Source organism: Manis javanica, chromosome 2, assembly GCF_040802235.1.
Source record: "Manis javanica isolate MJ-LG chromosome 2, MJ_LKY, whole genome shotgun sequence".
NCBI classification, from domain to species: Eukaryota; Metazoa; Chordata; class Mammalia; order Pholidota; family Manidae; genus Manis; species Manis javanica.
In genome coordinates this window covers 67,098,131-67,120,945 of record NC_133157.1, presented here as the reverse complement: position 1 = coordinate 67,120,945, position 22,815 = coordinate 67,098,131, and the positions used below count along the sequence as shown (strand labels likewise).

General features: G+C 43.9%; 1 protein-coding gene across 5 annotated transcripts in view; it reads right to left on the bottom strand.

Moving 5' to 3' along the window:
* Nucleotides 1-427: 427 nt before the first annotated feature.
* ENTREP1 (endosomal transmembrane epsin interactor 1) overlaps nucleotides 428-22,815 on the bottom strand; it is a 56,397-nt gene continuing 34,009 nt past the window's right edge. For 3 of the 5 annotated variants that reach the window (XM_017659042.3, XM_073228627.1, XM_036991327.2), the window contains 9 exons: nucleotides 20,852-20,962; nucleotides 13,523-13,651; nucleotides 11,919-12,026; nucleotides 11,650-11,783; nucleotides 8,085-8,214; nucleotides 7,829-7,910; nucleotides 6,329-6,481; nucleotides 3,942-4,234; nucleotides 428-1,291 (listed from right to left, as the gene is read on the bottom strand). In XM_017659042.3, coding sequence (XP_017514531.2) covers nucleotides 1,088-1,291; nucleotides 3,942-4,234; nucleotides 6,329-6,481; nucleotides 7,829-7,910; nucleotides 8,085-8,214; nucleotides 11,650-11,783; nucleotides 11,919-12,026; nucleotides 13,523-13,651; nucleotides 20,852-20,962 — 1,344 coding nt within the window. In that variant the 3' untranslated portion in view covers nucleotides 428-1,087. The remainder of the gene's footprint in view (nucleotides 1,292-3,941; nucleotides 4,235-6,328; nucleotides 6,482-7,828; nucleotides 7,911-8,084; nucleotides 8,215-11,649; nucleotides 11,784-11,918; nucleotides 12,027-13,522; nucleotides 13,652-20,851; nucleotides 20,963-22,815) is intronic. The other 2 variants (XM_036991326.2, XM_073228628.1) reach the window with 2 other exon arrangements.

Below are 22,815 nucleotides of genomic sequence, written 5' to 3'. Positions count from 1 at the left end.
TCCACCTTGATGGCCCCCCACTTGTCCTCATTTCCAGCTCTGTTCCCACAGCCACTTTTCACCCCAGCTGGGCACCTCCAAACGGTCTTCCCTCTTCCTCATTCCACCTCTGCTCCAGTGTGGCCTGCTGGCTTGGAGCCAGGGACGTCTGCACTTCTTCCTTCTCAGAATTAATCCTCAATCAGCAATCACTTTACTGTTTGCTTATGGCCCCTCTAGAAGGCAGCTCCATTAAGCCATACAGCTAAGTGCTGGTTCAATGACAGACACATTGTTACCCACAGGGGTTAGGTGCCTCCAGGATTAAACTGGTTTGGTGACCTACCTGGACCTGACCACCTGACTACCGGTGCTCCAAGCTCCAAACCCCTCCTAAGGTAAGGCTTGGCCCCTACAGGTACACAAATGCCTACACCGAGCCCAGAGGTCTAATGTAAACATTTTTATTCTCAGTTCTGTCTTAGCAGTCTAGTTTTGCAGGCAGGAATAAATGTAATCAACAAAAGCTCTCCCTATCTTTCATTACAATTTGTCACTGAAAAAGTTTCCTGTTTTTCCTAAAGAGCGTGATTTGAGGGTGACCTAAAATGAGGCTGACGATTGCAGAACATGGAGGTTAATCACCCTGCTTCCGTGCCAAGTGTGAACGGCTGCAGGGTCCGGAACCACAGGCCTGTCCTTCCAAGGAGGGAGAGAACCGGCCAGGAAGTGAGCCACGGGGGGGTGCGGTGGGCAAAGACTCATTAGCCCGGTTTCTGCCCGCAGCGGGCATGTGACCCGGTAGAGGCCAGAGAGACGCTGCCTTCATGGCCTCCCAGTGGGGGCGTCCAGAAGCCAGATGAGCCTGCCAGGAGCTGCTCGGGCATCCTTGACTGCCCTCAGTCAGCAGGAAGGGGGGGGCAAAGAGCAGGCACGAATGTCCTCCCAAATGCCTGCCTTCAGGGGAGCTCACGAGGGGAAGCTCAACCCCAGCCAGGAAGCCGTGAGGAGCAAGGGCATCCTTCCCCTCGGGGCCGCCTTCCACCCTCCAGCGCTGGGCTGCCTCCTTCTTGCTTTCCTGGCGATGCGGGAGCCTGGCCCTGCAGGTTCACAGGACGGTCTCTCGGATGACACCAATGAGGCTGTGTGGCCGCTCGGCCTCCACTCGCTGGGGCCTCCTCTCGGCTCTTGGCCTCCCCGCCGGGACAAAGGTGCTCAGGTCCCCGCAGCTCTGCAGGTGCAGCAGGCCGGGCTGCCTCCGCGAGGGCTGCGCGTGGGCCCTGCAAGCGCTGGGCTGCAAAGGGGCCATTATCTTTGGGAGAACGAAGAGGGTGGGAGAGGTTAAGCTTCACCACGCGGTCTCCTGCCCTGCCTCCCATACCCAAGCCATGTAATGTTAATTTAATTGCTCTAGAAAGGGAAGAAGGGTGTTTTCCCAAAGTGAAACCCACCTGGAAGTCCAGAGATATGTCTTGCCTCTTTTCTCAAGTTCCTAAGAAATTCCCCACATTTTCTATTGTCTCCTTTGTAAACCTGCCTCACTTCACTGATTTGTCTGTTGCAGTTTCTGGCTTTATATTTAACACTCTTCTCATCACTTTTTCCCAGGTTTCCTGGTCTGGGCCAGTGCCTCTCACTGAGATCTGCACCTTACCAGAGGGGAGGGGAGCCCGTCAGAAACTCGGGTGCCAGCGCCCTGACGGCAATGCCGACGTGAGTCTGGAGTGGCGTGGGACCACCTCTGCGTTTAACAGGAGCCCAGGTGACACCGATGTACATGGAAACTTGATAACCAATTGTCTGCACTCTGGCCAGATAATGAGTTTATAAAATGTCAACCACCAAAACCAATGGTGCTTCTAACTAAACCGAAAACTCTTCTATAAAAAATGTAACAACATAAAAATTAGGTCAGTTTATTTGTAAAAACTCTTAACAATGGTTCTAGTGCTAGATCTTGCAATGTAGCATATATATAACTTTAAATATATCATAATACCACTTAGTTTGTAGAAATGGCAAAAATATGGGAAAATCCTTATCCAGCTGGGATTGATGAGTGGAGAACTGTACAGTACATGTAATTCTTTTGAATCGCAGTCATGGCTACATGAGCTATAGTACCATTAGTACCATGAGAAAGACCCAGGTGCTTTATTATCACCTAACATCACAGAACAATCACTGGGATGACCTTTTGTTTAGTTTGTACTGTTCTGAGATTTTAAGGTTATTAAAAGGTCAATCCCCCCAAAAGGTAGGACACTAAATTTTGCTAACATGCTATTATTATACTTGTCTTTAAGGCCCACTTTTGTTTCCTGATTAAGAAGAAAATTCCAGCATTCATAGATGTCAATTATTGTGAAATGTAAGTTAGGACAAGTGATTTTGATACTGCTATTCTAGTAGTACTCAGGAAAGTCAAAATGTGTGAAGCTGGGGAGTCAGAAAGAAATGCTCCCCTTCCCCTTGTCCCGGCCTCCTTCTGTCTGGGGAGGAGGTGCTGTTATGATCCCTTACCACTGAGGTCCAGTCCTGCAAGGCCCCAAGCAGATGGCGCAGAGTCTACTGCAAAAATCCCAGCACTAAGACCCAGCAAACATTTGTAGTGATCTCATCTGTTAAACTGTGAGTGCTTGGTCTTTCACCCAAAGCTATTTTCCAGGGAGCAAGGCTGCAGAAGATCCAGACCAACAGCTTGGCGGATATCTAGCTCTTATCTCACTGGAGCTTGGCAGCCTTCAACAAGTGGCTCCAAATGCTTGTTCCTGCTTATCGGGCTACTGGGAAAAGACAGGGGGTGGGGGAGGGAACCTCTGGTGTAGACCAGGGACAGGAGGAGGTAAATCTCCGGACGCTACTAACTGGAGCCTGACCCAGGACCACTGGCTGCCAGCTCTGTTAGAAAGCAGACTAGAGGGGCCACGGTTCCTGCACCTCTTCAGGTGAGTAATCAGATTTCTTTCTGCTACCGTGGGTCCCCCGAGGGACTGGGAGAGAATTTGGCTTGAAGCCAGCATGCAGAAAGGGGGAACAGAAAGGTAAGTGAGAAGGGATTTATTCAATCTGCCTAAAAAACTTACCTAGGATCCTGTAGCTGGTAAAGACATTTAATCAGCCAAATTCAACTCAAGAAGTATTTGGGACGGGGGTGTTGTCACTTAATGCACACAGGTAACACCCATCAGCCATTGTGCACTGAGGTCTATGACAAGCACCCCACATACATGAGGCAACAAAGTAAAGGCCTACAAAAGAGGTGGGTAATTAAAGCAGTGCCCACCCCCAGGTCTCATCAGAGGAAAATTCCTCTCATTCAGAGATCTCATTGGACAATGTTGTCCAACCCTTCACTCTAAAGATGAGAAATCTGATACCCAGGTGGATTATGTTACATGCACAATTTTAGCTTTTCACTGGGCAACTTTGGTTTAGGGGATTGCCGTGTACTTTTTAATCTATGGGAAGGAAGAGGCGTTTATTCCTCTAAATCCTATTGACTTAGGCATCTTTCCAAACATTTCATGGGAATGGGAACAGCTCCCAGAATCTTGCCAATATTAAAATTCATGTATATCCATCTTTGTCAAAGGGAGAAAAACATGCTGCATGAAGGGAAACTCTCAACCTAGGAAACCTAATGTCGGACATGCTCCACAGTGCCCAGACCCCTTTTGCTTTTATTCTCGAGTTGTGCCCTTTTCTTTTCACAGCCCTGCTTCAACATCACAGAAAAACTGTTTTCTCTTTCCTTGGGCCAAGAAAGCTGCAGAAAAGCTACTCACCTGAAAAGAAAGTGCTCCATTTCCTCTCTGCCCCTCCCGAGACTTCCTAACCCCATTTCCCTTGGTGCAGTGACCTTGAATTCCCTGTGCCTTGGACAGAAAACCTGAGAAGCCGCTTCAGCTGCTATAGAAACAGGTTATCTGATTCATTCCTGATACTAATAATGAAACTACCTGTTCCAGGAAACTGGCGCTGGTGATGGCTTCCTCCATGTGCTCCTCGTCAGACTTCAAGACAGACTTAATGTTTTCTACGAGTTCGTGGATACCCGGGGTCATACTGCAGGAGGACTGCTCCAGGAACCGCGCCACCAGCAGCTTGGTGTCCATGTAAGATTTGTAATCTATTAAGGAGTGTGGTCTGCATCTCGAAGCTCTGGATCTCAAACCTCTCCTCAAAGTCACCTCAGCCAGATCAGGTTTGCCCTCAGTCTGAGTTGCGGCTTCGCAGCTGAGCACCGGGGCAGCTGTGGGCAGAGACAAATGACACATGCCCATTGGCCACGCCCCTGTGAACACACCTGCAACACGCCTGTGCCCAGTACAGCACAGACCACTTGACTCAGCATGGAAAGCACATGACAAATGCTGACAACCATGCACATTTTGCAGAAGGAAGAGGGAAAAAAAAGAAAAAAACCCAACAGCTATGAGACAAGCTTATTCCCTGAACTGTAGTTCCAATACGATGTCTCCAAAACATTTTATTGTGCCACATAAAACACAACCACCAAAGTAAAGACAGGTGATGGAGAAAAGCATCCAGAAGGCAAACCACAGTGAAGCCGTGGTTTCATGGGGTCATGACCAACATATGAGGCTGGATGGGGCAGGCAGAAAAACCGTGGCTGACTGATGAAAGAATGTTCCAAGCGGGGGGATGAAGGGGCCACTTAAAGAGGGGCTGAGGAGAGACAAGACTTGTGGGGTGGACGGAATGCTCTGTTCACTCTGTACCTTCATCCTAAACATCCTCGGGAGCACTGCACTGACTAGTATTACCAGCGCTCACACCGTGGCTGTGGGGGAGCTCTACGGCTACTACAGAAAGAGACATCTAGCTGTAGAAAAATTGCACATCATTCCGGAAGCCAACGCAGGCCAGGGAGATCCACCGCGGGCTCCGATGTTCACACTGCAGACACCAGCGGGGGCAGAAGGGCCAGTGGAACACAATGGCACCGTCAGGCAGATGAAGTGAAACTCAGTCCTGGCTTCCACATGTTCGTAAGCCAGCCAGGAGCCTTCAGTGTACACCACCCTGGAGATTTCAGTCAGGGAAGGCCTGCAAAGCAGGCCTTTAGATATTGGGGGAGAAGAGAAGCAGGGGGAGGGGGAACAGGTAGAGGAAGGAGACAGTCCTTTCACTTTGCAGCTCCAAGTGGGTTAGCGGCTGTGCTCCCAGGCTGCCTTAAGGGAGGGCTCTGACAGGTAAACGCGTGTCGTCCTCGCCCCTGCAGTGCTGCAGAATGGGGCAGGCTTCTGGGAGGGTCTCGCTAAGCTGTGCAGATAGCCAGGTTCCTGCTGAGACTGGCTTGAGTCCTCAGCTTGCCAGGAAGGGTAGAGCCCCATGGTGAAGACAGGTCTGGGGTGCTGAGGGGCCAGGGTGTTGGCCTGCAGGGGCTGCAGAGGCCCCGCCCCCCTCGGAAGCCACTGTGGAGAGGAGAGGAGTGTGCCCTCTGGCTCCCACACGGTCAGTCCAGAGCTGTGGCAGACAACAAAGGCTGTCAGAGGGACAGAACCAGGACAGTACAGGGGTGACACAGGGCCCTGGAAAGAGCAGTGGGAGGGTTTGCAAAGAGCGAGTAGTATTTGCCCGGAGCTTGAGGATAGCACAGGCCACTTGTCAGAGCAGGTCACCACAAGAGGCCAATGCTGGTGGCATTGCAGATTTTCGTTTTCTTCCTTTATTTCCTTTGTTTTTTACAATTTTCTACAATGAAGAGATGTTTGGAGATGGTCAAGTACTCACAGATTCCTAAAAAGATTCAATGTTAATTTAAAGAATTTTTAAAATTTGTAATTACTCAAATAGCATCTATACACAGACCCAAGATAGAGAGAGAGAGAGAGGGATAGAGTGTGAGTTCCACTCTATCTAAAGTTCTTAAAACAAGGTCAGATTGAAATAATTCAATCTACTCCAATACAGTAAAAAGATAACTAACACTAAATTATAGAAAGAGGGTAAAAAAATACACCCCTTTGACTTTTTCCTTGAGAGAGCTTTGTTCCCAAGTTTCTGTGAGCACCTAGAAGTTATACTAGAACAAGGCTGGCATTATTTCTCTCGTGTAGTTCCCAGCACAGTATAACAGGCACCCAAATGCTTTTGATGACGACTTAAAAAGAAAAAAAAATCCCACCAGCCTTAAAAGGTGTAGCAGATGTATATTCCTGATGTGCATGTAAAATGCCTTATTTTCCCAAGACCTCTTAACCTCCTTCAAGACACCTCTTGAACTACCGGGCTTGGGGTGGCTGGGGCCACCTGCTTTCACCAGGCACACTTCCAGCAAACATGCACAGTGGTCCGCAAAGAGCTTAGGGAATGGCATCACCTCTCTCCACGGAATGATGGAGCACAGGGTCGCTCTTCGATCTTGTCCTCAGAGGCTGGAGGGCTTTCTGGCTCCACGGAGGATGTGGCTGGTTAGAGTTGGGAACTGATACGGATGTGCTTTCTTCTCCAGGTGTGTTAGGAATGTCCCTACCTGATTTTTTTTTTAAAGAGGAGAAACAAATTATTTCACCAGCTGCAGCCTTCAAAGTGGTGGGCAGGAAACACCCATGAGCCCAAACCTGCCAGGGCAGGGAAACAGTCAACATGTGCTTAGGCTGCGGGCCTGGTAAGTTCTACTTTCCAGCACTATGAGAAACACTGCCTCCTCACGCCTTCCCTCCACACCTCAAATAAACAAACAAAACACTTGAAATCCAAGAGCAAAATAAAGAGGCCGTCCCACCATGTCAGTTTTTCCTAATGATGCTTTGAGTCTTCTCCAGTGAAGCATGCTGGTGCAGCCTGGGGAAGTGCCTAGCCATTTTACAGAGTTGGCCAAATCAGGGTGGGTCTGTGTGGGTGCTAATACCTGCCCATGTGAGGGGCCTGCCCTGTGGGCTGCAGACCAATGCAGGCAGAGAAGGTTTCTGCATGGCCCAGACTGCAGGCCAGACTGTGTAACTCCTGCAAGGCCAAGAGAAAGAGCCAAAGGCCACTAAATGAATCAGCAGAACCACTCTAGAGTGGATGACTTCTGCTCAGGAAAATAAAAATCACATCACTTAGGAGCCTAAGTTGTGGTCCAGGAAACTTTTTAAAGACATGGAAGAATTATAAACATACTTAGGAAATGGAACATTGCTGCATAATTCTACTTAAGAAGGAAGGTGAATGGAACAGAAACCCATTCCAAATGGCACTGCTGCTGCTGAAAAATTGCCTTCAGCCCAAATAGCTGACCTCAATCCATTATTTATCACCATTTGCAGTTTTGTCCCAGTGGACAATCCTCTGGGCCATTTAAAAACTCTCCAAAGAGAAAAAAGCTGTAACAATGTTCCTTTAAATTACAAGGATAAATGTAAACTGACTCTAGTATGTCATGCAGGACTCAGAATCAGAATTCACTGCATGTTAAAGCAGCATGGCCTGGACCCTAGGTGGTAAGTGACGGTGCAATCTCACAGCAAGTCACCCTGAAATAAATGAAACTCTTTTTTCCCTTTAAAAGAGCCCATCTTATTTTAACAGGAGAAGGAAAATCTTAGGTTGGAAAACAGAAATGCCAAATTAAACCTTGTAGTCCATTTCCTATGTCCCTGAGAATTAGTCTGGTTATTCATAAAAGATTCTGAGGATATCTTTACTCCTGTTCACATATTATCTCCCACTTGTAAGCTCTAAACATTGACAATATATTTATATCTGGAAAGAAGGATGTAGCTGGAACCATTTGGTCCAAGATATCTGACCTCCAAGAAAATATCACACAGATCATTATTTTATCATGTTTTAATCTACTGAATCATGAGTTTGGGCAGTGATATGTATTTCTTACCTTGAGTCACTGGTGTGCAGATTGGCAGTTCCAACAGACTTGTGGCATCTTCTGATCTTTCTGGCACTTGGAAAGCAGATCTCTGCATCACAAGAAGAAAAAGAGGATTATTAATCAATATCCAACTCAACCCCCATCTCTACCCCAGTAAACTTAAAAAAGATCTGCAGGGCACCATCTCCTACTGTTCTCTGTGCAACATACTGCTTTTCCCACTTGCACTTAACATATCAAAGAGGAACCCCTCTGGCAGTACCTGCTCCTGGTCCGTCTGGTATACCACAGCTTCATATGGAGGTGGGGGGTCCAGAGGACAGAACACTTCCACACCTTTGATTCGTGCTCCATAGATATGTGGCAGTGGAATAACATCAGAAGCACCCAACCTAGGAAGAGCATCTTGGCATCAGGAAGCATGTTCTACAGACTGGCCATCTGACAGTAGTGGCTCCTGCATATTGACCTTTGTTTCTAGGGAAACCCACTCACCCTCTATGCCAGTCTCCTGGTAGAGCAGGAGAAGAATCTAAGCTGCTCTGATGGAGTGCTCAGAGTTCCTTAGGCAAGTGACAAGTATAAAGGCAGTATCATTATTCCTTTTAAATCCACTAGTTACAAAGCTAACAATCCAAAGAGATAGAAACAGATTAGTGGCTGCCTGGGGCTATGGGGTCGGGGAGTGGGGAGTCACTGCTTCATGGGTCTTTTTGGAGGTGACGAGAATCTGCTTAGCAGCCCTGTGATGATGCAGGTGAATGAGGAAACTGAGGCTCAGAAATGGTAAGAGATCCAGCCAGGATCACCCTTTTAAGAGAGTCCACAGCCTGGGCATTTTCAAGTTTATCCCAAAGGCTCCAGGAAACCTTCACGACTTCATGCTCTTGAGCACTGAAGATGAACAGGAAACCCAAAGAGATCGTGCAAAGTATGTTCTACTTTGATGCCACAAATAGGCCTCGAGAACCCACCCAAGGGTGAGGCAGTAACTAACGTACCCTTGACCAAGAAAACCTTCCCCTGTCCTGGAAAACCTGTGTCCTCCCATTGGGCACAAGGTGGTAGGGTCACTGCCTGCAGAGGGTGCAGTGTGGCAGGGGCACCCTACGCGACAGCTGAGCTCGAGTCAAGCGCCAGCACAACACAGCCCCACCTGAGTTTAGGTTTTGAAGGTCATCAGGAAAGGAAATGGGTGGGTTTTGCTGTGTTCACCCCTGAGAAATGCCCATGTCCACCTGGCTCCCACCACCTCCATCTTCAGTTTTCTGGAACCTGTAACATCCCCACAGTGCAACCAGGTCCACAGGCACAAATTTGGCTGGAGACTCCCCTTTTTGTCTCCTGGCTCCAGCCTGTTTCTGATAATAGGGGACTCCCTGGGGTAATGGGGCACACGGCCCCCTCCTGTCCTTTCAAATCGATCCACAAAGCACATGACCCATCTGTGCGCAGAAGCCTTGACTGCAGTCGGACTTCTGTTTATGACAGTAACTTGAGAAGCCCTTTCTCAAGAATATCCCAATGATGAAGGGTTGTATTTATACAAATTAAAAAAAACCTCTTCTGAGAAGTCATAATACCTTACAGGGAATGGAGAGCCTCTGTTGTGTGAAAACTCTTCAACATACTGATTGTGGAAATATGAATGAAAACACTTATTAATATTCTTGACTGCCTGCCTACAAGAAAGAAAATTACCAATTGGGGTTGAACAGCTGGTGTCTATAAAGTTGATTTATACCGACAATGTAGCAAAGTTGGTCAAATTTAAAAATATTTTTGAGAGACTATGTATCTAAAATTCAGCCATTTTAAAAAATGAAAGATGATTGCTCTCTGATATTGGTAGAATTTCAGGAAATGAGGGTGTTTGCCGCTCGAGATATGATCTAAGGCTCCAGGTATACACTCCAGGCTGAGCAGCTGTCTTCTTTCTCACATGTTCCTTTCAGAAAGTTCTAAATGGTAAGACCCTGGATGGGAAGGTTGCCTGTCTTCTTCAACCTGGATTTGTCCAGAAGCTGTCTCAGGACTCAAAAGGACAAATCCAGGGAGGCACTCAGATCCTCAAAGAATGGAAATACCCACACTAATAAGCATTAGTATGGATGAGCAGAGAAGAGAAAAGAGAGAGAGAGGAGAAAGGAAGGTCGCGGAGGGGGTCTCCAGGACACACAGCTGATAGCATGACTCCTACACCCGCATGAGTCACTTTCCCTTACTGCCACTGCAGGAAATTAAATCTGTCTGTTGCCTTCTCTTAGGTCAACCAAGTGCTCACCCACAACCCCAGAGAGCCCAGCAGTTCTTCTTCCAGAAGAGGATATTTCTCTTCCTGACCATGAATAACAGGCATTTTTACTGTCCTCCAACGAGCCCTCTGCAGAGAGCCTAAGATCACGCTATGGTTTTAGCCAGTGTGTCACTATGGAACTCAAAGATTGATTTGCTGCTATGTCTCTCTAGCCCATGTAAGCCTTGTCTTATTTCCTAAAAAGCTAGGGAAGCTGTCCTGGCCTCTGAAACTCTGAAATTCCAGTATGCCACTCCCAGAACAACAGTGAAGCTGAACTGTCCCCCATGTTGACCCCAGGCCATCTCCACCCAGCTAGTGTCCCCTCCAGCTTTGTGATCATCTCTACCTCTTCCTGGCATTGGGGTGGGGGTTTAGGTTTGACTTGGAGGGACAAGTCAGGAAGATACCCCATTGAAAAGAACAGTAAGAGTCTGGGTGGCAGATCCCACTGGCAACCTGTATCAAAGTCACATGACTGTCCTGAGCATTAGAAAATGGATTTCCAAAAACCCCAACCAAATCTGTTTGACAACTATCCACATGTACCTCATGGATAAGAAAAGTAGAAATTCCTGGCCCTCTGAATATCAAGCTGTGGCCACTAGTCTTTCTTGTAGAATTCAGAGGTTTTCTTCTGGAAGCTTTAATACAGGCTTGCTTATCTTTTAAGTTCACCTTAAGAATCACCTAGACCAAGAAGCTAGCCCCGACTGGCTGACTTGTCCTGCAAGCTCTCTTCAACCCATTTTCCATTCCAGGTTAGGTGGTCCTCCTCTGTGCACTCAAAATCTCTTTCAGTCCTATTGTGATTCTTCCAACATTCACTTTTAATGACCTAAACTGTGAACTCCTTGACGGGGGAGGGTATGGATATAATTCATTTTGAATTTCAATAACCCAACAGTGACTAGTAAGGGCAGATGACTGACTAGATGTTTGTTGAATGAATAAATGAAGCCATTCTTTAAAGAGATACAATTTAAGAAGTCATTAACAACCAGACGACTGCATGCAGCATTCAATTCTACAAATAATTCCCAAGATTTAAGAAAGTCGATCAAATTTTGAGTTAAATTTGAAAAGAAAGATAAGCATGGTGTCTATTTTTTCTAGGCCAGGGAAATTTAATTAATAATTCATCTTTTTTAATGGCTAGGAAGAATTTCATGATTTGGGGACCTGCTTATGGTGTTCTAATGAGCATCGATTTGACCTGAGAGCGTTTCCGGGGCAACAGTAGTGCCCAATCATGTCAAATTATAGCAGTTATCTCGCTGGGTGTCAGTTTTCCCAGGAAGCTAATTGAAATTGAAAATGTATATCCTTAGGTCTAGGTTTGACTTTTCTTTGGGTAGCTTCTCAGAAGAAAAGAAAGCAAATGAGTCAGGGGAGAACACAGAAAATCCTGAAAAATAACACAATCTGTCTAGATTTTGAAAAGAAGCCAAAGCTTGTGGTTTTGGTCCTAGAGACCCTTCATCTTTGAAACAGAGGGAACCCCAGAGAGGGTAAGGACTCAGGAAGGTACCTGCGGCTCATCCGGGGTGTGCACGAGTACAACGTGGCGAAGTAGGAAGGCGGAGGCACTGGGGGCACAAAGTCCTCAGGGTCCGGGATGCGTCCATGCTCTTCCACCTCATCTGCAGAAATCTGAGATTCATCCTAATAAGACAGTACCCTGGTTAGTCAACAACCTTTACCACAAAGGCCCAAGGAGACAAGCCATGGATTACACATAAAGGCCCGTGGGCAGGCTCAGCAGAAGCACTACCACGGTGTCACCGTGCAGGGACTTACGATGCAGGATCTCCGGGCTGCAAATATCTGGAGGTAGCGAAGGGCAGCTGCCACCAAGCAAACAGTAGTGGTCAGGGCATTCAAGGCACACAGAGCGAAAAGGACTTTCTGGAACAAGGAAACAATGTCGCAATGGAGTACTTCAAAGCTGATGAGCAGGATGCAATATAAAAACTTTTAAAGTAATAAAAATAGTGTCTCAGTAAGACAATTTTCATGAGAAAATACATGTAAAGGACTTAGATGATGTTAAATGCTAATAAATACTGGCTATTATTAAGACTCATGCACTCGTCTTAATACTTCTGAATTTAAAAATTTATCTTAGAAGCTTCCTGTCCCAGAAAACCTGGTATTACAATACTTCTTTTTGTAAGGTTCAGAATACTGACTGGAAATGTTCCTTCCAGGACAGCACTGAGATCCTCTTTTGAAGTTGGTATGCTCCGTGACAGCAGTTCCCTATCTCGTCCACCCACAGCCTCCCATCCTGAGAGCATGCTGCTTGATTTGTGGCCACTGGTTCTATTTCAGGAGCTGTCCTGGGCACCCAACTAGGACAACACAGGGGGCAGGCCAACCTGAGTGTAAACAGGGTGTCTCTACTTTAGACACACATCTCAAAATAGCAGCAAAAGTAATTCTAAAAGTTTCTGTTAGCACAGGCCCGGCAGCTTAGCAGGGCTTTCCCCAAGCAAAGTCCTGACTCAGAAAGTTTGGGGGTGACTCAGCCATCAAAAATCCAGAAGCCAAAGAAAGAAGGCCATTTTTACATCCTACACAACCCAGGGAGCTGGCAGCTTCTCTGTCTTTGCTTAGAGATTCCTCCTCCCCACAAAAACTTAAGCCAAAATAGAGATCTAAAGCAAGCTGTCAGTGGTGGACTATCCAAAAAAAGCTAATACCTCAGGGTTCACTAACTGATCTTGCCACTCACAGAGCTCATAGTTCTTACCTAATTTTTATCTAATTCAATTTTGTCTAATTCTCTAATTAAGGTGAATTTTGTGTTTCTCTCCAACAGTATCATTTGTTTTTTATCTCTTTTGCTTATTACAGCTGCTGCTTATTAAACAAGAGGCAGTGTGCTCAAATAGCCCTTGTATTTTCTGGCTAGTATCTCTCCTAAGTCTGTGTCCTGAAACAGCAGCACTCAGCCACGCACAGGACTCACAGAAGTGAACAAAGGAGAACCCGTGACAAATGGGCATGTAACTTGAGGTTTTGCTCAAAGCTCCATCATATATGTGTAGCTATGTATCTTCTGCAGACCTGTATGTGTTTATATATGTGTATGTATGTATATAAATATATGTACATACATACACATGTAAATACTTGGGGCTCCTTTACATTTTTGAATGTGTTATCATTCTCAAACACAGACAACCATCCATTCACAATTTAAGAGACAACTGGTCACCTGTGGTTTTCCCTGCACTTATTCCCACCTCTGGGTCATGGATCGGGGGCCACTCACATTTGCTTTCAGCAGCATAACTGCTTGAGGGAAGTAACAGAGTAGGGCTGTTTCCAGTAACTTTGCCCTCTCTGGTGGCTCTAAAGCATATTTATCAGTGGGAGGTGGATCCCATCCAGGGTACCTTAAGTAGAAGGTGAACAGCGCTACAAGGCTGAACTGGAAAGAGCTTCAAGGCATTCTCTTTGTCTGTGCATTTGGCTGGTTGAAATTCTTCACAACAGAAGCAAATCTTGCCTTCACCTAAGTCCACCTTAAGGAAGAAATGAAAGAATAATAAATTATTAAGAATAAATACCCAGGTGACACCATGTAGCACCAATCCTACAGAATGAGATATGGTAGAGTTCCATGGCAGGCGGGGTCCTGTATCAGTCAGGATAGGCTACGGTATGTTGTGGGAACAGCCAGACCCTAAATTTCGATGGCTTAACCTACAAGGTTATTTCTTGAATATGTCACATGCCACTCTGCAGAAGGCTCTGCTCATCATATTCCTTTTGGAACCCAGGTTAGTGGAGTGTCTACCATCTCAGGATAGATGGTCACTATGCCAGAGAGATGGAGAACATGTGATGAAATGCACATGGGCACTTAAAGTAGGGTTGCCGGAAGAAATACAAGATGCCTAGTTAAATTTGAATCCAGATAAACAACAGATCATTTTTTAGGTACAATTATGTCCTAAATATTGAATAAGACATGTTTATAGTAAAACATTATTAGCTGTTTATTTGAAATTCAAATTTAATTAGGTGCTCTGTGTTTTTACTTGCTAAATCCAAAAATTGCAGTTTAAATCTCCTCTCAGAAATGGCACTCACCACTTTAGCTCATATTTCATTGCCGAAACAAATCCTATGGCCCCACTAACTCCAAGAGAGCAAGGAAATTCATTACCATGTGCCTGTAAGAAACACAGGGTATATTTGGTGAGCAGTAGCCCTTAGCCATGTAAGCTTAAAGACATCTCTTAGTTTACATCTTCAATGTGGTCATAGGTTCTAGAAGAAGTTTCCTTTATTTGATGTGAAAACATCAGTGATAAGTAATCTCATATGCTTTTAGTGAGATGATCTGCAAACTTTTGGTCACTTTTCCAAGTTTCCCTTTGGTCAAGTTATGAAAATATGTAAGACCTGATTTGGGCTAATAAGACCCATTTGAGAGCAAATATTTATTCTTACTTGCTCTGCTGCTTGAGCTGTTGAAGTTGGCTGGTCTATTTTGGCTAAAAAGAAAAGCCACACCTCTTTCATACTTGTTAAGTTAGTTAATTAGGCACTTTTCTAGCTGCAAAATTCTTCAGGAATCTTTAAGAATGAACATCTGCAATGTTTTAGTCACTTAACCGAAAAAGTCTTTTCTCTTATTAAGATTCCTATCCTCTAGACATAGTAATAAACTTCATGGTATTTTTCCAAATTAGGAGAAAACTTAGTTTCCTATAATACAAGTTGACTAGGAAGCTAAGGGAAAAAAAATTCCACTACTTGATTATACAACATTTTTGGTTTGTTTTTCTCTTTCTTTTGAGGTGAAATTTACATACACATAAAAAATTTATGTATGCAAATCTTAAGCACACCATTCGAGGGATTTTGAGCAATGCATACCCTGAGAACATATCACCGAAGGAGAAAATACCCTCATGCCCCTTCCCCATCAATCCTTGCCCCCACCCTCCTAAAGGCAACTACTGTTTTGATTTTTTTTCCACATAGATTAGTTTTGCTTCTTCCAGAATTCCACAGATTCTATAACATTTTTTATTCTTTGTCCTTAAACCATAATGAAAGGGATACATTATTATATCAAACACTGATGCCCAGATTTTGATATAAATTCTGCCTCTATACAAACAATCCTGCCTCCAGCTCCAAGCAGAGTCACCTCGATGGATTCCATAATCTCTATCAATCCATTTCCACTTGGTTGCTGTCCTTCCCTGGTTTGTCCACAGAGATTCTCTCAACAATGTCCCACACAGCCATAACCCCACACACCCAACGGCACAAGGCTGTTAGTATTTGATTTTTCTGCCATTGTCTCAGTTTTGAAGTTCCATCCTCCTGCTGATGTCTATACTAGATTCTTGCTTTCTAAAGGAAAATGGCTGTGCCCCTTCAGACAGTTTCTCTAGGCAGGGTCTAGGCAGCTGGCACCTTTTATTTCCTCCCAAGAATCACTGGTTCCTCCAGGACCCTCTTCCATAATTAACAATAGTTCTTACACTGGGCTAAGTCAGTAGGTAAATATTACTCCCAAAGGGCTTCCTCCTTTAACATCTCCAGCCAAGAATTTCCTGTTTGAATATTAACAGCACTATTTAATAGTAACATATAAGCAGCTAGTAGAGGTGGTACATGCTGCTCATGTCTCCATTCTGCTCATGTAAAGAAGGACAGATTCTTCCCCCAAAAAAGGAATCAAGCCCACTTTTTTCAACATGACACAGTGCAATTTCTATTTCTGGTACTTGTGTGAGCCTCAAGATCTTACCTAAGGTAATACCAGGTGTCATGTTACAGAATACTCCCCACACAAGTCCATTCTTTACACAAGGCATTCAGTTAAGAGAGAAACCAGGGCTGCATTATTCACATAACATTGGACACCCAGGTACATGGAAACCTCAGCTGTCTGGAACTTTGGGGAAGAGCCAGCCTGGATGGAAGAATCTGCCATATGGGTACAGGTTAAACCCTTTAAACAAGACTTTTTGAACCTTTAGTCATTATTCAAATAATAATGAATACCATTTACTTTGCCCAGCTGAATCAAGAAGCCCTGAAGCTCTGTACAAAACAACACTAGGCAACTGTGAACTTGTGTTCCTTGTTCACCCTGCTCCTGATGCTTCATCTCCCTTCTTAATCCATCTCTGAACAACATTTCTGAAAACTTATTCTAACTTCTCTTCCATCTCTTTAAACATCTGCAAACAAAAATGACTGCTCAAGTCTCCACAATCCTAAAGGAAAACATCCAACCTTCAATGTTGCTACTATGACCTGATGCTGTCAGATCCTCTCCTTCCTCCCTTCATCATCCAATTATGATTCTCAACCCTAGCTGCCCATTAGAATCTTCTGGGAAGCTTTTAAAAAATGACAATGCCATTCTTAGCAATTGGGCCCCACCAGAGAGAAGCCCTTGTTGCTGTTAACGGGTTACCCATAGAAATGTGTGTTGAAGCCCTTTATTTAAGGAACTGGCCACACTTTTTAAATTAAAAATACTTATTCCCTAACCACCTTGGAAAACCAGTTAGCAGTTCCTTATAAAGTGAGACATACATTTACACCATGACCAGCAATTCCATGCCCACACATTTTACTCGAGAGAAATGACAACAGGATCACAAAAAAAACCCCACAACTATACAAAAATGCTTTGTTCATAATACCCCTGTACTGGAAACAACTCAAATGCCTATCAACAGGAGAATGGGTAAAACAAATTATGATATTTTTCTACAGCGAAATACTGCTGTACAAGAAAAAAAAGCCCAAACATCTGATGAACACAAAATCATGGGTGAATATCAAAAACATTATGCCAAGCAAAATAAGTCAGACACCAAACTGTATGACTCCATTTAGACAAAGTTCAAGAACAGGCAAAACTACTCCACGGTGAGACAAATTGGAACTGTGGTTGCCTATGAGAGAGTAGAAACAGCTTGAAAGAAGGCACCAGAGAACTTTCTAGAGTGATGAAAATGTTTGGGGGTATATACATGAATGCATACATTTGTCAAGATAAATGTATACATTGATAGAAACTCAACAAACTGTACACAAGATCTGTACATTTCACTGCGAGTTTTATCTCAAATTTAAAAAATGGACAGTTTCATCAAATGGTTGAATGTGTAACAAAAAATGAGACAAACAGAAGAAACACCTTCCCCACTAGGAACAATCTCTGTCCTGGGAGTTTGGTCCACTTTGGCCAAAGCCCCAGGAGGATATGCAGAATATTGGTTGTAGCACTGTTTCTATTGGTCAGAATCCAAAGCAGAACAAACAACAAGAAAACAGAGAACTAACTTGTTTAAAGAAAAAAACCATGTTAGATAATGTATCTAATACATTTTTAAGTGAGAAAAACAATATACAGGGAAGTGAATACAATACATCCCATTTTTGTAAAAGCAATAATGAGTAATTCCACCCCATACGTATTTATGTAAGATTATATAAGCATGAAACATGGTAGGAAACTCCCTGACTTGGTACCTTGGATTTGAAGCGACTGAAGTGGGTGGAGAGGGAAAGAGGAGGGAAGCATCTCCTTACCCAACAAGACTTCATTTGTCAGGTAGCCACCCTAATGAAAATCAACAATCATGATATGGTCCTATTGGTGGAAAATTATCCCAGAGCAGTGAGGTTTCAAGTGATTTTTAAGTTTTAAGTTCTGTTGTATACTTTTATGGCTTGTCCAAATTTTCACAGTTGTATAATTAGAAATAATCACAGAGTTGGTTTTGTGGTGGGAAAATTTTTTAATTAAAAATGCACTTAAAAGCTTAAAAAGATACTGATACCTAGGCCCCCACTCCAGTCCAACTGAGAATCTCTGGGTATGTGGGCCAAGTCTGGGTATTCTTCAGGAAGTGCCCCCAGCTGATTCTAATGAGCAGCCAGAGTAGAGAACTCAGAAAAGTTGACCAAATTCACCCTTAATCCCTTGCAATCTGGCTTGTTTTCTCCAAAGCTGCTTCTCACCGCTACCCCCTGAATCCTCTTCTCTCGTGGTTTCTATCTGCTAGGAATGTTTCCATGAGCAGCTAGAAAAGGGGAACATAAGGTTCAAAGAAAAAGTCACCCAGACTCTACCCATGTAGTGGGTCCCAAAGGCTTTGCAAGGAGATAACTTCCTCCCTAACCGGAGCTCAACCAGGGTACAATTGAACGGAACTAAGAACTGCCCAAATCACACCTCAGCAGGGGAAACGATGTGCTCACTGAGAGGGAGGGCTGTATAGAGGGACCTCCCTGTCTGTCACAGAGGCACTGCTAGCCCACTCCTCCCGTGGAGTGTATTCAAGTGAAACTTTCACTCTGCTTCACTATTGTGTCTCTGCCTTTCATTTCTTTGTTTCTGTGTGGATAAGAATGGAGAATAAACTCAACTCATAACATACCCACTCTTTATTTACCGAAATATCTATATCCATCTCAAATGCCTATATTCCAGTAGCTTTCCCCATCTTCCCATGGAGACAAGCCCTTCTTCTTTCGCATCCCTTGAGCTCTGGGCCTCACTCTGATGGCTGATCACAATCTGCTTGCTTTGCAGTTGGGCATTTATTCACTGGCTCCACAAACACTGATCAAATGTACTTATCTTACTCCACTTGCAACATGGTACACTTCTATGTCAGAAGCAATTCTAACTTTTCTTTCTACTCTGCAGCCTCTAACACAGGGTCCTGCATTTAACAGATGCTACAATTTTGCAAAATCATCTTTCAGTATATTACAACATTTCACTTCTAACCTTTGTCTGCTCTCTCTGCCCCTTCTAATCTGATGTGTGGTTAGTAATTGGAAGTACAGGCTTTGTTCAAAAATTTTTTCAGGGGATTTTATGTATATAAAGGATTTGGGGGGTGGCAGGGGTGACAAGGTGTTAGAAATTATCAAAATAATAGTGCACAGATGCTGCCCTCAGGGAGATCCCAGCCTGGAAGAAGAGAGAAGACAGGTAGGTATATGAGTATCTTTAGCTCAGGAAACAAAAAGGTAAATGCCTAAGAGATGTATAGAAAGGATATTCCCAAAGAATAACTTCTCTGGGGATAAGGGACTATTTCCTGAAGGAGATAACCTCTGAATGGGGCCTTAAATGACGCATACCCTGTGGACGAAGGGAGAAGTAAGGGGCAAGGAATTCTGGGTGACAAGGCAGCACTGTTAGAAATACGAAAGTAGGGCAGGAGCCTGGGCAAGGACACACAGACCTCCGCTCCATGCCTCGGAAGGTGAGCGGCTCCAGGGAGAGGTGGGGACAAGGGCAGATCGCAGAGGGCCTTAAAAATCAGAAAAGGTGGTCAGCCTGTGTTTCCATAACCTAAGGTTATTGAGCAATGGGATGAAAAACTCAAGCAATTTGCAAAGGATTAATAAGAATGAACAGCAGGTATTTATTGAGTCCCTGAGGAGTCTACCTGTTTGGGAAGGTCTTGAGTTTCATTGAAAGGGCCTTATCACAGCATTTTGAGAATTGTGGCAGCCTATTTTGCTTGCATCCTCCTGGTTTCTAAGGGGTGAGACTGCCTTGAAACCAAGTTCCAAATAGGTGAGATTTACTACAGCTTCTAAAGAGCTTTGTGGCACAGAGATGTATTTGTTACTGAGTGGTCTTTTTAAAAGTTCAAAGATGGCCAGAAATTGGGTATATACCCCAGGAATTGAAAGCAAAGTCTTCAGAAGACATCTCCAAAGCCATTTTATGGCGACAGTATCCACACAGCTCTAACCGCTGATACCCTTTGACAGCAGAACAGGTAAACAAAATGTGTCCTATTCATACAGCAGAATGTTATTCAGCCTTAGAAAAGAAAGAAATTCTGACACATGCTACAACATCTGGACACAGTGAGGACCTTAGGTTAAGTGAAATAAGCCAGTCACAAAAAGACACACACTGTCTGACTGCACCTATACTGGGGACCTATAGCAGTCAAACTCAGAGAGCCAGAAAGTAGCTTGCCAGTGGGAAGGAGTTGTTGTTTAATATGTACAGAATTTCAGTTTTGCAAGATGAAAAAGTTCTAGAGATTGGTTGCATAACAATGTGAATGTATGTAACACTCCTGAATGGTTAAGATGGTAAATTCCGCGGTGTGTGTATTTTACCACAATTAAAAATAAGAAAAAAGAAAACCTCAGAGGTGGTACAGGTCCACAACCTTCTATCCAGTTTTGGAATCCAAAAGGCTCTGAAAAGCAAAAATTTTGGTGACAGCCTGCTGTCTCAAACTCCACCGGACTGCTACAGAATGAATAGTATGTGTATCCCATTTATCTTCTAAAAGTCAGAAAAACTCTAAATGCTGAAACACACCTGGCCCCCAAAGGTTTAGGATAAAGGACTGTTGACCTATGTTCTGGTAATATCCATTTTCCTCTTTAGATGAGAACAGACAGATATCGATTGTGGACACCTGATCCATCCACTCACTAACTAATAATGTATTATAATATGGGGTCCTGGGGTTCTGCTGGCCGGTACCTGCTTTGGAAAAAATAACTGACAACCTGAGTAAGGTAATTAGCAGGCAGCTCTTTGTTTTGTTTCCTGCTTCCATTTACCAACTTCAGGTTTCAACCGCGGACGTTGCCTATTGCTGGGTGTAGTTAGCCACACCCGGCAGAGCAGGAAGCCCAGACCAGCCAGGGTCGGCCCAGATGCACAGCAATGTTTTAGGACTGCTTACCAGGTCACACCTGGGCACACTGGACACAAACTGGGCCCCTTGGCAGCCTAAGATAAATCCAGCTAAATTTAAGAGGACACACACCACAGAGAGCAGCACGAAGAGGTTCACCTGAAACAGCAAGAAGAGAGGCAGTTAGAACCGCACAATAGCTAAACTCAGCGATAGCTTTGTCTGAATACAAAACTCACATTCTCTTCCTAGAGGAAACTTTTTAAAGTCAGAATCATGTTTTTAATGTACAAACTTTTTTTCCATGTTTCAGAATTTTTTTCATCGCGCTGAGGAATGCCATTGACTCTCAAGTCCTCTCAGTAATTTAAGTCCCTAATTTTTTCCCCCTTTGCATATAAGAGAGTTCTGACTCCCTTATCTTTTATCTGTACATTACATTAAGCTCTGGCTGTTTCTTGCTTGAGCCATTGGTATTTTTTCTGAGTTTTGCAGGATCAAGGGTAAGTAAACAAATGGAGAATTCTAGGATATAAGTGGAACCCAGGAATATCAAGGTGTTTAGGCCCATTAGCAACCCAAGTCATGTATACAAGTGAAAAAAAAGATGAGTCTTTTTTCTATTCCAAACAGTTTAGGTACTAAAGCATAACTGTACAATCATCTTTGTATTTTTCTCCAAAGTTACGTATTGCAAATAATACCCTAAATAATTAAGAATCAACAGAACTCAACCAAGAAGCCAATATTTTCTTAGTGTAAATTAGAGATTATGTAGGCCTTTTAACTTAAGAACTATGATTATTATCAAAATCAAACTTTATCACAAATATAAAAGATTGGAGCCAATGGTTATTAGTGTTAGAACCAAGCATAATTTCAGGTAGTGGATATGTCAGAATTGGCTAGTAAATGAGTTCACACACAAACTCTTAATATAGAAAGTTTGTTTTTTATTGCTGGTATTCCAAGAAGTTTGCAAGTATCTCCCCAGACCCATGTTATAAGTCAACATTTAATATCACACGATGCCCCTTTTCCTAAGAGGAAGTCTTTCTTCATCCCGAGAGGAGTCTGGCTTCTACTTCTCTCCTTGTTTTGTTAATTTGTAAAAGAACTGTGCACCCTGTCGTCGAATCTTGGGGAAGATGCTGGCAGCAGCCACTGTTACTATTTGGCAGGCTAGATTCCTTTGTGTCTGTGGGGTGCAACCTGAGCAGCATGGAGCACATGCCCCCTCTTATACCGTGTCACTCATGAGAATGCATAATTGGCAAAGGACAGAACATGGTCTTCTTACACAGGCTTCTTCTTTGCGTTGACAGTTGCTACTCAAAGAGACCTAATATATCTGGAATCTTCACACCCAGCAACACAATTATTGTTACCATGGGGAAGTCTTGAACTGAACTTTCCTCTGGAAATTTTCTTTTAATGCAATATCAGATGCCTTGAAAAGAAAGTGTGGTTATAATCCTTCTGCCTACCAGCACACCACTAATCTTCATAAGTAAAAATTAGCAGCATCAGATATAGAATGGGTGAGGGTCCATTACTCCCAGTACTGGTCCCCAACATTAAAATCTTAAATCTAGCTCATCAAATGACACTGTGAAGAAATCAATAGGCAAGCCACAGGCTAGGAAAATACTCCATGCATATATTGGACAAAGAACCTTCATGCATAAATGGAGCAAAGAACCTTTACCCACAACTCAGTAATCAAAGGACAAATAACCCAAATAAAAAATTGGGCAAAAGACTTGAGCAGATATTTCATAAAAGTAGGTGCAGGAATAGCCAATAAGTACATGAAAAGGTGCCCAACATCATTATTCATCAAATTAAAATGCAAATTAAGACCACAGTGAAATACCACTTTGCACCAAGTAGAATGGTTAAAAGTAAAAAGACTGACAACAGCAAGTGTTGGTGAGGATGAGGAACACATAGACTCTCAGACATTGCTTGTCTGAGTATGAAATAGTACCACCACTTTAGAAAACTGTCAT